At 42.8% G+C, this 13,741-nt stretch overlaps 1 protein-coding gene across 8 annotated transcripts in view; it reads right to left on the bottom strand.

Moving 5' to 3' along the window:
- The window catches only part of ST3GAL3 (ST3 beta-galactoside alpha-2,3-sialyltransferase 3), a 188,065-nt gene that overhangs the window by 50,364 nt on the left and 123,960 nt on the right, over positions 1-13,741 (bottom strand). For all 8 annotated transcript variants that reach the window (XM_057425831.1, XM_057425832.1, XM_057425836.1 and 5 more), the window contains 2 exons: positions 9,114-9,177; positions 616-711 (listed from right to left, as the gene is read on the bottom strand). In XM_057425831.1, coding sequence (XP_057281814.1) covers positions 616-711; positions 9,114-9,177 — 160 coding nt within the window. The remainder of the gene's footprint in view (positions 1-615; positions 712-9,113; positions 9,178-13,741) is intronic.

The raw sequence follows: 13,741 nt of genomic DNA on the forward strand, positions 1-13,741 counted from the left end.
TTTCACTGTGGTTCTTTCCATTCCTATGCCACTCTGCTTCTGCTCCCTTACTCAACATCATCATCCCATCATCCTCAGTGAAACGGGCAAAGTATCCACAGTTTCTAGGGCACACCTATAGGTGTTTAATCATTACTGGGTCCTCACTCATGAAAGGTTATTGCTTCCTAAGACTCTATACTGCAGCATTTATTTTTTCCCATCCTAACTGCAACGTGTAGTTCTCAGGGACCACTACACATGTATAATGCTTCCCTAAGGTACCTAGGGGATACATCTGGGAGCAGATCTAACAGTACATTTTACAGCTTCATCACCTAAGGGCATCACAAAAGCAGTAGCTTTTAGAAAGAAGGTATGAAGAGCAGATTCAAGTGGGATCATAGGAGAGACCACATTCCTAAACACCTGTGGAAAATGGAATGCTTGAGGAGTGCCTTTACCCTTTGATGTGATCACCATTTATAACAAACATATGCTCTTGGGTTTTTTTTCCCCTCCATATTAGTTAATGTTTCCATACAAATGGATATTATCACTAGATTAGGTTGCCTGCATAGCATGGGAACTGATACTGAAGCTATATGACAAAAAACTGTGATGCCAAAGACTCACCTGACAACAACATCATAGTCATCGATTTTTAACCCCAATGACTTATTCGCAAGTACTCCACCATTTCCCACAATAATACATCGCCGGCAGCTGAGACTGTGGAAGAAACAGAAAGAAGAGGTGATTTTTGTAACATAACTTCAAATATACCGAGACGTATGTATTTAGTTTGCACCTATCTAAGAACTACAGGAAACCTTTTGCAACATTAAGAATTAAGGGGAGGACAGAGATACACTCCATCCCCAGCTCACCCCATCATGCCCAGACATTACATGTGATAAACTGCTTTCAACACCTCACCCCATGTGTGGCCTAATGAGATGAGCTGTCAGGACAAGCAGCTCCTCTCCCCCCACACCCCTGTTATGATGGTCTTGAATCAAACCCATCTGTTTACTTAAACCTTCTCATTATTCACTTAGCACTGAAATAACAATAAACCAAAAGCTTAGTGAAGAAGTCCTCTTTCCAAGCAATTTTCTGAGTGCAGGCAGATCTTACCAGGTTATCTGGGGTGTGCTCACCTTGCTGAGTGCAAAATTGCTGCAGTAATCATGAGACTTCAAGAGTCAGAAAAACACTGAATGGATAGGAAAAGTACACTCCACCCCTCCTCCTAACCAGCAGGAAACATATATGGAGACACAATGGGTGAGGGAGGGGAAGGAAAATAACCTTAATTAATAAAGAAACAGGAAAGAGAAGGAAGAGAACAGTTTCTTGTGGAACCACAAGTCATGAGAACTCTCTGCAGCAGATGTTAAAAAGTGATTTTGTTTTGAAGACAGAGAGAGGACTTCTTTCCAGCCATCTAATCCCAAACGCAGCTGGCTCTTCTGGCAATGTGCCTCCACCTCTGGTAGTTCACTGAAGGAAGACGTGTCTGCAGAGCCTTTTTCGGAAAGGGTCCAAGGCAATCAGTTGTTTGGAGCAGATCTCTGGGCTAGAAGGCCTTCCTAGTCCCAGGCATAGTCAACTGATCTCTCCTAGGCTGTCATTGCTGTGATCAGTCTAAAAGGCCAGTGTGAAGAAAGCTCTACTTATGTGGTGTCTGTCTCTGCAGAGTGGGGCTGGAGCACGCTTAAAGACTCTGCTAAACCACTGAGGGTTGTCCTGCTGACAGAGCCATTAGCTGCAGATATGTGCAGAATTAAGAGCACCAAGAAACGCTCAGGAACAGCTTCCCTAGCCCAGATTAAGTTTCACTGCAGTTCCCAACCTTTCCAAAAGAAAAAAACTCCTCAAGAAGACGGACATGCTAACCCAGTGTTCATGTCCCTAGGGGCCAAAGAAGGGTGGATGTTTGCGATAATAAAATCACAATAGAGAAAGAACTTTATAGACAATGGCACAATAAAAACAAAACAAAACACTGTTCTGGCAACAAGGAGAAAGCAGAGACACGATCTGGATCAAGTGGAATATTGTGTTAAGAAGGGAAAAGTCATCCCCAAGTGCACCCAACTGAGTGACAAAGATGTAAACATTTTTGTCAAAACCCTACTGTAATTTTACATTTCCTCCTTCGAGGAAAAAGTGCTGTATGGAGGGGAAAAAAGACATAGTTCAGTTCTGGCCAAGTGAAATTTCATCTGCAAATACACTCTTCTGATGATTACGATAAAGTTTGACCTCCTAAACAACAAACCTCTCCTTTGGGTGAAATACTGTAATTTCTCTACTCAGTTGTCTCTAAGCCATAACTTTTTTAATGCTACATGTTGAAGAATACCACCATGCTAAAATCCAAAGGCTATAGACACTCCCTTCTACCCCTTTCCACTTACTGTTAGGATGCTAGCTCTAACCAACTTTCAATACAGATGTGTTTGTTTCAGCCTCAAACCACTTAATCGCATTCTTCCCTTTTCTGCTAAATTAAAGCACCATCTACTGTTAGTAGTCCCTTCCACATCTGCATGTGATCCACCGACAAACCAGTGTGTAAACATCTGCCTCTAGGTGGATAATCAGTCACAGGGCAGACTGGTGATCATGAGCCGCTACACACAAGATAGAAGAACCAGTTCCACCAGCCAAAGCTGTTCCAGCAGCCTGTTCCCACATGTACTGATCAAAGCCCATTCATAATTTTCTCTTGACCACACAAACCAGAGAGAGCTCATCACATCTTTTAGGGTATGGCAGCTCTCCTAGATCTTGACTCACATTTGCAGCACCTCTCTGAACCGTCTTCATCTTCTCCCCAGATCTCCAAAGCACTGACTCTGGAAGACCAGCATGAGGAGCTAATGCTGCTCAAAGCAGGGTCCCTTTTACACAGAGATTTTATGTACATCATTCCAGTGCTCTTTTTATAGTCACTGGTTTGCAGAATATAATCCTCACCTTGTAAGCATGATCTGCACTGTCACTTCTGAGATGCCTGACTTCTGATTTGGCTCCAGTAAAGGACTGTTCAGAGAAGGGCCCTATGAAAAGGTCTAGACTGACCTGGCTCTCCTATTCCTTACTTCCCCAGTATCTGGCTCTGGCAAATTTTCCCACTGTGATTTTACATTTCCTCCGGATTGGTTTTAACCACTGTGAACACCTGCCAGCAGGATTACACTGGAAGTGTCACTAAGGGATTAATTCTCAACCCTGACAGTAACTTTTTAAAGCTGTATGACATATCCCACTCTTAAAAAGGTTATGTCTACAGCAAAGACATAACCTACACATAGGTGTTGTGTATAATCAGAATATAATGGACTGAGAAAACTAATTAATACCAATCTTTAGAAGGTTACCCTTACCAATCAAGCTTTTAGTTCATCCAAAAGATACATCCTTTACATGACAAAATTTCATTTCCACAACACCCAAGATAACTCGCATCAGTTATACTGCCATCCTGGCTACGTCCCAGATCTAACTTTCCAGGATTTTTCCTGCAAAACAGGGCTAATCAACTTACAGCCACCTCTTTGTCATCTCCCATGGTTCTCCAGGAATGGCACAACATTTGGTGTTATACCAAATATTCCAAGAAGAGTTAAAAAGCAAACAGTAATAACAAAAATAATTATTTAACTTCTTAAATACTCCTCAGTGCTTATTAATTTAAAAAGACATGGAAAAAGCATCTTCACAGTTACTAACAAAAATGCACAAAGTATTTAATTGTTGCTGTAAAACAGGACACCTTTCTATATTTACCTCCCCAAAATGATACTTAACTGAATAGTTCTGCCTTTACTCAGCATAACTGGTAGGTTATTCACCTCTGCCCAGCTTCATGTCTGAATCGCTCATAAAATCATAGAATAGTTTGGGCTGAAAAAGATCTTAAAGCTCATTCAGTCCAAATTCCCTGCCATGGGCAGGGTCACCTTCCACTAGACCAGGTTGCTCAAAGCCCCATCCAACCTGGCCTTGAACACTGCCAGGGATGGAGCAGCCACAGCTTTTCTAGGAAACCTGTTCCAGTGTCTCAGTCTCATACCCTCATAGTGTTGAAGCATATAAACGTGTCCTCCTTTTTAAGTCTGCAGACAAGATTTTTCACTAGTATCTTTTTGACACTGAGGTCTAATCTTAAATATTCTGGCAGCTTTTTCTTAATTTTCCTTCAGAAGTACTCTGCCCACTCTCATCACAAAGCTGGCAGTTTCTGTTGCACACTCAGAAGGCAGTACTCAGGCACAGATCGCTTTCTTCAAATGCGTGTGACGAAGATACGGTGAGACTTGGACTTTGCCTGGATTCTGCACATCAGGCATGTGCATCATGTCTGGGCAGCCAGGACTGTTTTGATCAAGACAGGCAGAAAGGTGAGCTTGGTCTCACCAGCTTTGGCAACCGCACTGTAAGAAAGGGAGGAGACTGCAGGGCCACTCTGGTGGCACTGTGAAAGGGAAGCATTCGGTAGGGACATCAGGCACCTGACCTCACATCCCAGCCAGAAGTTTGGAGGCTTTGCACCAGCGTAGCTGTGCTCCTTCACAGTCAGCACTGACTGATGGTGCCCAAGCATGGGAAACTTGCTACTGTCACTGCTAGCTTCAGGCAAGTTTTTGGCTGAAGAAACATGACGTGCAAGCAGCATCAGTTACAGCTCAATTGTTTCACCACAAAGAAGTGTGCAAACACCTTTTTGTTTCTTTATGTAGTATGTCAAAGATGTATTTCTTTTTCAGAAGAATTCAATGACTGAACACACTCGACACAGCCCAGGTTCCAGTTTGCTACCAGGGTGGTATGAAGGAGGGTAACGGACTTTCCTCACCAGGCAGACTTTCCCTAAAGCCCTAAGCTGAAAGCTGTAACCAGATGCACAGCCTTTTGACACAGGTGCTCAGAGGCTGTGTTCATCTACACCAAAACCAGGATTCACAAAGATCTTCTTGAACAATATAGCACTGTAAACACATCTACGCATTACAGCAATTGCTACTTCCTCTTTCCCTCTTATCAAAGCACTTCAGGGATTTCTCAGGGGAGAAAAACCACAAAGCCTTCCATTACACAACTTTGGAACTAAAGACTTTGAGGAAAGATAGAATAATTAAAACATACATCTTTGGGTAATTGGTGCTTAGGGAGGCTTAGCATATTCTGGTTTGATCTGGCTGCTGTTACTTTAACTCTCTACAACCTGAGCCAGAGGGACACTCACACCTCTCCTGCTCTATCAAATTCCTTCTTCATCTGTTAGTTTACGTATTGCATTAGTAAAGACTGTGTTACTTATAAGCTCAAAGTCTCAGCTTTCCATCACTGCCAAGAGGCAATACAAAACGGTCAATCAGGTTTTTATATTTCTTTGTATTCATAGGAAATTTACAGATTATCACTGCAGGCATTTAACACAAAAATCCACTTAAGTCCAGCCAGCAGAGCCACTGTGGAACTAGAAACCAAGCCCTGGTCAATTTGCACAATGAGAAGCAGGCCACTGGAGGAACCACCAAAGCAAGCAATGAAAATGTCAGTGATATATAAATGGGCTTGGAAAAGTCAACAGAGGGCAAGAAAACTCTTGACATGTCAAAGAAGAGGCAAACCAACATCGGCGTCAGGGAGAAAGACATGCCAGCTCTGAAGGAAGAGAACACTGATTCCTGAGCAAGGCCCTTCGATCTCCAATCTTTTGCAGAAAAGCCCAGAGCTAAGTTGCAACTACCCTCACAATCACAACTGCAGCTTTACCTGCCTCCTGCCTTGGAGGAGGAGCGGGTTACTATAAACAATTCAACACAAAGGGGCCACAGTAAGGAGTCATGAAGAAAACTAAGAAAGCATGACATCACTTATACTACGTTACAGGCGTGAGGGCATTTGTTCACATGCCCTCCAGCTGCTCCTAGTTATTAACACAACTCTACTCACAATGGAGGGATTAGTTGGAGTGAGTTGGCAAAGCTGTTTTGGGATGATGAAATGTATACACGTACCCGGAAGGATTGCGTTTACCTCATTTCAGCACCATGTCGGTACATTGTGTTAGGGAAGGTGCATCAAGATGCCCTTCTAATACAGGGATAATCAAACAAAGTTCATTTCCAGGGCTTATGGGAAGCAAGTGAAGGTAACATCTCAAGGAACAGCTTTGTGAAGGAGAACAGAAATGGAGAAGGTTGGGTGGGGACAAGACCAAAGGGTTGGTGTAGATCATCCACCACACAACTCTAATCCCCTTTTTCCTTCCTGTCCTCTCAAGCACTGCTCTGACCTCACCTCTCCTGCCTCTCCCACCCTTCCCCAGGGAAAGCTGAATTCAGTGTACAGTTACGTGAACACTTGTTTCAGTGGGCTCAGCAGTACTCACCCTCCCCACCCATCCCCATCCCTCTGCCTCTTGAGCTGCGGTCACAGAGCTGTGCCAGTGCAACTCTTCAGTGGGAGGAGAGCTCTGTCAATGAGGTCACTGGAATGACCTGGATTAAGAAAAAAACTTTTGAACCAGAATTGTTTCAGTGACCCACTTTAAAGCTCTTCTTTGAACAACAGCAGCAGCACAAGGAGATGGTAGCGAGCTACAGTCTGAGAGTAGCAGCAAATACAGCTTCTTAGACTGGCTTTGCCCCAGAGAAAATATTGGTGTAACTCCATCCTGAAGAGAAGGTGAAGCTTCTTCCCTACTGCTAGAATTAGCCCATTAGACTTCTGAGAGCCTGCAAGCAGAAGGGTTCACAAGTTCCCCTAAGTCTGACCCCTTGTATCTCACAGACTTTAGCTGCATCTCTTACGTAACTCAACAGTAAGACATTTTTTCAGCCCTTAGTCACAGAATGGTTTAGGTTGGAAGGGACTTGTAAAGGTCCCTTAAGTCAGGCCCTCTCCATTTGCCCCAGGGTGGTGAGCAAAGGGGAGAGGTCTGGACTTTCTCCTTGATTAGTGAGCAGTAAGGGAGTGAGCCAAACCTTAAGGCCCTGCTCCCAGCACACTGATGCTGCCACGGAGAGGAACTGCTGGGCTCTGCTTTGAGTCTGAGAGGAGAAAGCAGCTAACTCTCCCTCATTAGTCTGCTTTATCAGCTCTTCCGGAATCCAAAATGGCAGATAACCATTGCTGCCAGCACTGTAACTCATTGACGATCAAGGCTGGGAGAATACCCAAGTCGTTTTCAGCTATGCCCTACTCACTAAGCAGGTTTCCAAGAGCAGCTCTGTTGTAACCTTAACACCTCCTGCAGTACCCAAGCTCCCTTGTAATAACCCCACTCTTGCAACTTCATCCACCTACTGCTTTATGATCTCACTTTGTGGCTTGCTATCCCAAGTCTTTCTAGTCCCTTTCTCCCACATGAGCTTAAATTTTTACCTTTCCTAAGACCTGCTCACTTGGAAGGGCTCTGGGTAGTACCTGACTGTGAGACACGTGTACTACACAACCAACATCCACTGCTTTGCATTTATCACAAAAATTCCCAAGAAAACAGTACTTCTGCAAGATATTTGTGTGTTTACACACCATCAAACCTTGTTACTGCAACACTATAGAAACACATTTCAAGTCTGTTGCTTAGGTCTTTTTCCTATTTGATATCTAGGGGACTTTGTATATGTCTCATGAAAGCTTGAGTGCTCGTACCTCTGCACCAAAACCATTATAAAGAATGTAAAACCAAAGTGAATAGCTCATGCGAGAGTGGCTGTGTTTCACAACCTCCTGAGAAATTACTTTTAAAACCACCCAAACATTCCACTCCTGAAAGAACAGGTGAGCTGTATGGGTCACAATTACATTAACATTCCCTGCAACAATCTTCTACCTGCCCTCTGTCATTAAACTAATTTCCCATGAGCAACCTTCTGAATGAGTCTATATGTGGATTTTTCAACAGATTAAAATCTTAACTCTCCAACCAGAGCCACAATAAACCCCAGATGGGTGAGACTCAGTTGCGCGCAAAATCTCTGAGAAGGTAATTTGTAAAATGATTTTGCCTCCTGGACATCATTTCTCGAATTAATGCAAACTCTGAAGGCTAACCCTATCTGGCATTGCTGTGAGGCAAGGCAAACTTCAAAGCAACCTAAATTAGCACACAGACTGCAAAACACTATTAATAAACTTTCACATAGAGAGTAACTCCCAACTCTAACTACAGCAGGCAAGCTCTACAATCAACATGAGAGATGCAGAGAGCTATAGTATATGGAAAGGCTGGAAAAGCTTATTAATTTTGTCACAGAAAAATGGGCAGAGGGGGAGCTGGGGCAAAAAATAAACCCGGTGTGTTTAGAAAGCAGGAACTGTGTTGTTAACCCGGGTTCAGAGAAGTACAACTGTTTGGAAAGAAATAGTGGCAGGACTTTGGAAAGAGATCATGATCCAGTAGAAAACTTTGACAGCGTCTGAAAGAAACTACCTCTAATCCAGGAAGTGGCTCTAAACCAAAACTGCAAGGCAAAGGGAAGGGATGACAGAAAAGCAAGGATAGGAAAGACTATCATTGGGAAGCTGATTGTGAACCTGCCAGTGAGCTTCAGAAATAATGTCTACAATAGGACTGAAGAATCAAAGGAGTCTCTTCTAAAGACGTCAATTCAAATACCACACAACTCAGAAGACTGCTGTTGCATCCTGGCATAGGCTTGGTCAACGTAATCACACATTCCTGCTTTAAGCGCAAGGTATTAGTGAAGAACATTGTTAAAACCAGCCAGTCCCTTCTTTCCCTCTAAGAGTTTCTTGTAATCCTCTTGCTTTGTCAGAAAGGCTGACAGAGAATGCTGTGTTTATTGAAACCTGTTATTTACTTATTTGAAAAAGGGTCAAGAGGATGTATTGTAACACCATATGAAACAAAAGATTTAGAAATAATCAAAAGGTACATGCTTTTTTCTACTCATGTTTGGCTTAACAGAGGTCTCTAGAGTTTACAGATTTACTGTAAAGAAGACTCAGTTTCCAGCTCCTGATGTACCTCCAAAGCACCGCCAAATTTATTGGCAATAATTTCTGGCAAAAATATCTAGTAAAAATTATTTAGGACATGTGGAAAATAATCACTTTTCCTCCTACATTAGAAGGTCTCATCTTACCTGTCAAGAGCTGGAGTTAGACGGTAATCTTTGGTTGCTGACAGGATGGCTTTGATCAGATTATCTGGGGAGAAAGGAAGGAGACATTAGGAACAAGTTCTTGCTTTTAATGGAAATGAAAACCAAAGTGATGTAAAGCATCTGAAGCTGTAACTTGGAGGAACTGAAATAAAGTCCACATTAGGAATGTACACTTCAACTTGCATATTCCCATTTTCTCTGACTTTCATATGCTGGCTGCAACTGCTCAAACGTGTTATGTGCCAAATTCTGATGCAGTGAGCAAATACCTTGCACAAAAAGTATGACAGGAAACAAACATAGTACAGTTTAAGGCAGTGGTTTAATATGCACTTCCATGAGACTGCATTTTCACAAACAATTCAGACATGAAAAAAACAGTATCACTGTCAATGGTTGCTTTCAGACAAGCTTTTATGCCATTGGGCAGTGAACTGGATGCAGGAACAGAACCAGGTTAAAGCTGATGCTTTTTATCTTCCTGGGTTACTTTTAGTTTAGGTTCAGTTCCTCAGTCTGCCTTTCTTCATGGCAGGATCCAATTAAATCATCACAACTGCTTAAAGAAATGCCCATTGAACTACAGCTACTCTGATACCCCATGAACACTGCAGCAGCCAGATGGTGTAAGTTATGCAAGCGCAGACACACACACAAATTAAATATATTAAATTGTAGAAGCACAATGATTAGACATAAATAATTCTATCGACTGGAAATTTTTGAGTCTGCTTCCTTTTAGATTTTGTCCTTTGTCCCTGATTTTTCCACCTCCCTATCCCATAAAGATCCAAACTCCTTTACGACCAGGGCCAAGAAGCAGCAATGCTTTGCCTAGCCTGGATTTACAAATGCACCAGTAAATTCAGAATGTACTTGGTCTGACAAGAAGTCCATCTGTCTCCAGATCCTGACTCTAACTGTGGCCTTAAGCAGATGACTAAGAGAAGCACAAGAATAATGCAAATAGACATAATATTTCCCTGAAATTGTCTTTTACTACTAAATTATTTTCACATCAGGGATTTAATGTGTCAGCTATAGCTTCTATATATCTGGCAACCCTTAGGCATTCTCTTTTTTGAGCCTGGAACCCTCCTGGATCCACACGGACTTTCAATCACTTCCCATTCCTGATTTTGAATACGGCTTTTCTGAGCTTCAGTTATGACACAGGAACATTGAGAAGACAGACATCAAGTGATTGCTTACAGTGAACTTAAATAGTCTTCCTGATAGACGCTACTTACTGTAATGAGCACAGTTTGGAGAGTCCCTTTCAAATAAAGAGTTCTGTTCTTGTTTATTATGGCCCTCTGCAAAAAGTACAGGACAAGGATATCGATGAACACATGAGCTCAAGGCAGTCCGTGTGCCAAACAGCTTTGAACTAGATGGTTACTTTGAGATTTGGGGAAGTTTTTGACATGGCATTACTGGCAGCCCCTGCCAAATATTACAAGCTGGGAAATGTGATTACTTTCAGAAGATCATATTTTGGACTAAAGTAAGGAAAGAGGCAATTTGTAAGGCAAAAGCAACTTACTTGGCTAACAAAATAGTGGTTTTGTTTAATTTTCCTTCATCTGAAGAATTTCTTTTGATGCATTGGCAGCAGATTCCCTCTCCAGCAGGAATGCTATTTCCCTAAGTCTGCTGCAACAGTAGTAGGTTGTTGTGACCTCTAATGGCACTATGCCACAGTCCTCTCCTTGGCCTATCTCATACCTTGACTTTTGCTGGACAGTCTACATTACTGTGGTTGTCTTCCCACACTCTTAGGAAAGAGATCTAAGGACTGCATGTCAAGGGCTGCAACCTCCCATCTCCCAAGCTTTTCTTATGCCAGGTTTGCTCTACCACCCACAAGTTAACACCCTGGAGGTCATCCATTATACTATATTAAAAAGTACATTAAAGGAATACAGTTGTGTAATGCACTCAAATAATTCTGGTTTTCTTGCCACGTATTTAGTAATGCCTTCACAGTGAATGCACCAGTGAATGCTTCAGAAATGAAATACGACTGGATATGACAGCATTTGAGATGAGGATGCTTCCCATTCCCATCATCCAGAGGGAAAACACAAACAAAACAGGACATTCAGTACAGAGTATGAATGGCCAAATGGGAGGTATCTCTTCAGCAGCCCCCACAGTCCAATGACACATGGCATCCAAGAGGTTTGAAAGTTGCATAAATCAGTGTTATCATTCAAAACTGCGAAAGAAGCTCAATAAAAGACAAAGTACCGCACTGCCAAGTGTTGACTGACAGCAGGAATTAAGGTGTCACAGATGCTGTCTGTGCTACTTTGTCTAGTCTAGCACCCTCATTGGAAGTCAGAAGCAGGAGCCACAAGCACTAACAGGAAAAGCTAATGGCCTGGGCAGAGGAGAGGCACTAGGTCCTTTTTGACTGAGCTGGAACTATACCAGAAAATGGACACTATGCTGCTGCTGAGGTGAGCACTTGCATTTGGCACCTAGCTCACTGGCACCAGTGATGGAAAGACAAGACTTCCTCCAGAAGGAGCTTCTGTACCTTCTTGGGGCAAGATCTGAGGGGTCAGCAGATGCTGCTGTGGCTGATCTGCAATCTTCCACAAGATGATGAAAATACCTGCAATAGGGAACCACTGGCAGTATCTTTTACCACAGCTGGGTCAAGGTGGAGGGATTTCACTTGAAATCACTGCTGCAAAGACTATTATCACAGATAGCAACCTGCAGGACACAAAGTAGTGTTTATCTCTAGGTTATGACTAAAGATAGCCAGGCACCAGGAAAGCAGGTGGATTCTGTAAAGTAAATTGATGGAGCATGTTTTCTTCAGGTGAGAAATTGAAAGGGTAATAAGCATAGTCTGCCTCATATACCTATGTACTGAGTGATAATAACAAGTGCAAGTATGTTACATATGCTATAAAGAACAATTCTTTCCTGTTTCAAGTAACAGACTTTGTGTACAGCCACTGGCTGAATACTGATTTGTCAATGAGTGAAAGCAAGTTTTGGAAGGATAAAAGAAAAACCAAGCCTTCAAGAGCAGAGTCACTGCACCAGTATATGCACAATATCATTGCTATCCCCATGACCTAGGCAATAACTGACACATTTTACCTTCATGCAGTAGCTTCTGGGCAGATTCAAACTGTTTTACAGGACAGTGGCTACTAAACTAATTTTGATGTTGTACACATTGATGCTAAACTTCTAAACAACTCACATTAAACCATTACCTGAGTTAGTAGCACATCTGCACATCAGCAGCAGACCTGGTATGCTGCACATTGGCCACAGAACCCCTCCAGTGGGGTAGGACAGCAGTGGGAACAACTGGCACCAGGGCAGCAAGTTTCTCTGGGGTAGGCATATTCTTAAGCTTGTGACTGGGACCTACGTGCACTGAACACAGCAAAGAACAAAACAGAGCAACCCAAGATCAGTGTTTTAGGGGAGTACACTTTGTTCCTGATAACTCCCAGCTTCTCTCCATTCATCTATAGATTTTATTTTGGGTTTTTTTGTTCTATTATTTTAAGGCACCAGCTGCATACAGCCCTGCCTTTAACATGAACTCACACGCAAAAGAAGGATTGTTTTATTAGGGCAACAACTATGCAAACAATTTGTTTTGATTTTTTTTTTTTTTCTTCTTTCAGATGGTTTATCCATGTTGTGAAGAAACCACAGCATGGTACAAACACAATGCTAGCCCAGGCACAACTCCTTCCTTGCTCGGCAAATGGGAAAAACACATAGTGGTGGGTGTGCTCTGCCTTGTATACATGTGCAAAGAGGGGCAAGGAGGGACCTGAGAGTACATGTTCCAAGTACTACAAAGGAAAAAAATCCTTCCTGTTACAAGCAGCAGGTATGCATGCACTCGCCTCCTGCTTCCAGGGCCAGGCATACAGCCAGTTCAGGTGTAACAGGATTCATTAGCTCAAACAAATCCCCATTCAAACAGGTCTTTTAATTCTTTGAGGGCCATTTCCAGGCTAGAAAAGTTTCAGCTGCTTTGGTTGAGCACAGAACCCCAGCAAATCAGCCCAGCAGACATGTCTCAGCACTATATGCCCGGAAACATGAATCATGAAGAGCACGGTGCAGAGACCTCCAGGTCTCCACGGCAGGTTAGCTCAAACCAAGGAGAACTTTTTACCTGCTATTCATTTCACTGCTGGCACAGAAGCAGCTCCCACAGATCCATCAGCTTTACATCATATTTACCCTGGACAAGGAGAGCTGGCAGCACTGTACCATGGCTATCTTGCATCCTCCAAGGGATCCTTCAGATATACTGAACAGGCAGGAACAGAACAGCTTGGACAAAACCACGCACTTCTTCCCTGTCACTCTCCTCCCCTAACAGTATGGATAAAAAGTGAATTCATCTTTGAAAAGCATTTAATCTTTGGCCTCTTCCCAGCTGCCAAACAGGCAGCCCAGCAGGTACAAATTAGTTGCATGTTTTATGAAATACAAACTTCCCACTGAAAACTGCATTCAAACACCAAACTTGTCTCGAGCTGATCATCCAACAGCCTTGCAGCAGCCACAGTTTTGGTAACCACTTGAACGCTGAGTAAGCCCAACAGCAG

The sequence above is a fragment of the Pezoporus wallicus genome, unplaced genomic scaffold (assembly GCF_028554395.1).
Source record: "Pezoporus wallicus isolate ANWC-B61680 ecotype Strahan unplaced genomic scaffold, APGP_CSIRO_Pwel_v1 contig_13480, whole genome shotgun sequence".
NCBI classification, from domain to species: Eukaryota; Metazoa; Chordata; class Aves; order Psittaciformes; family Psittacidae; genus Pezoporus; species Pezoporus wallicus.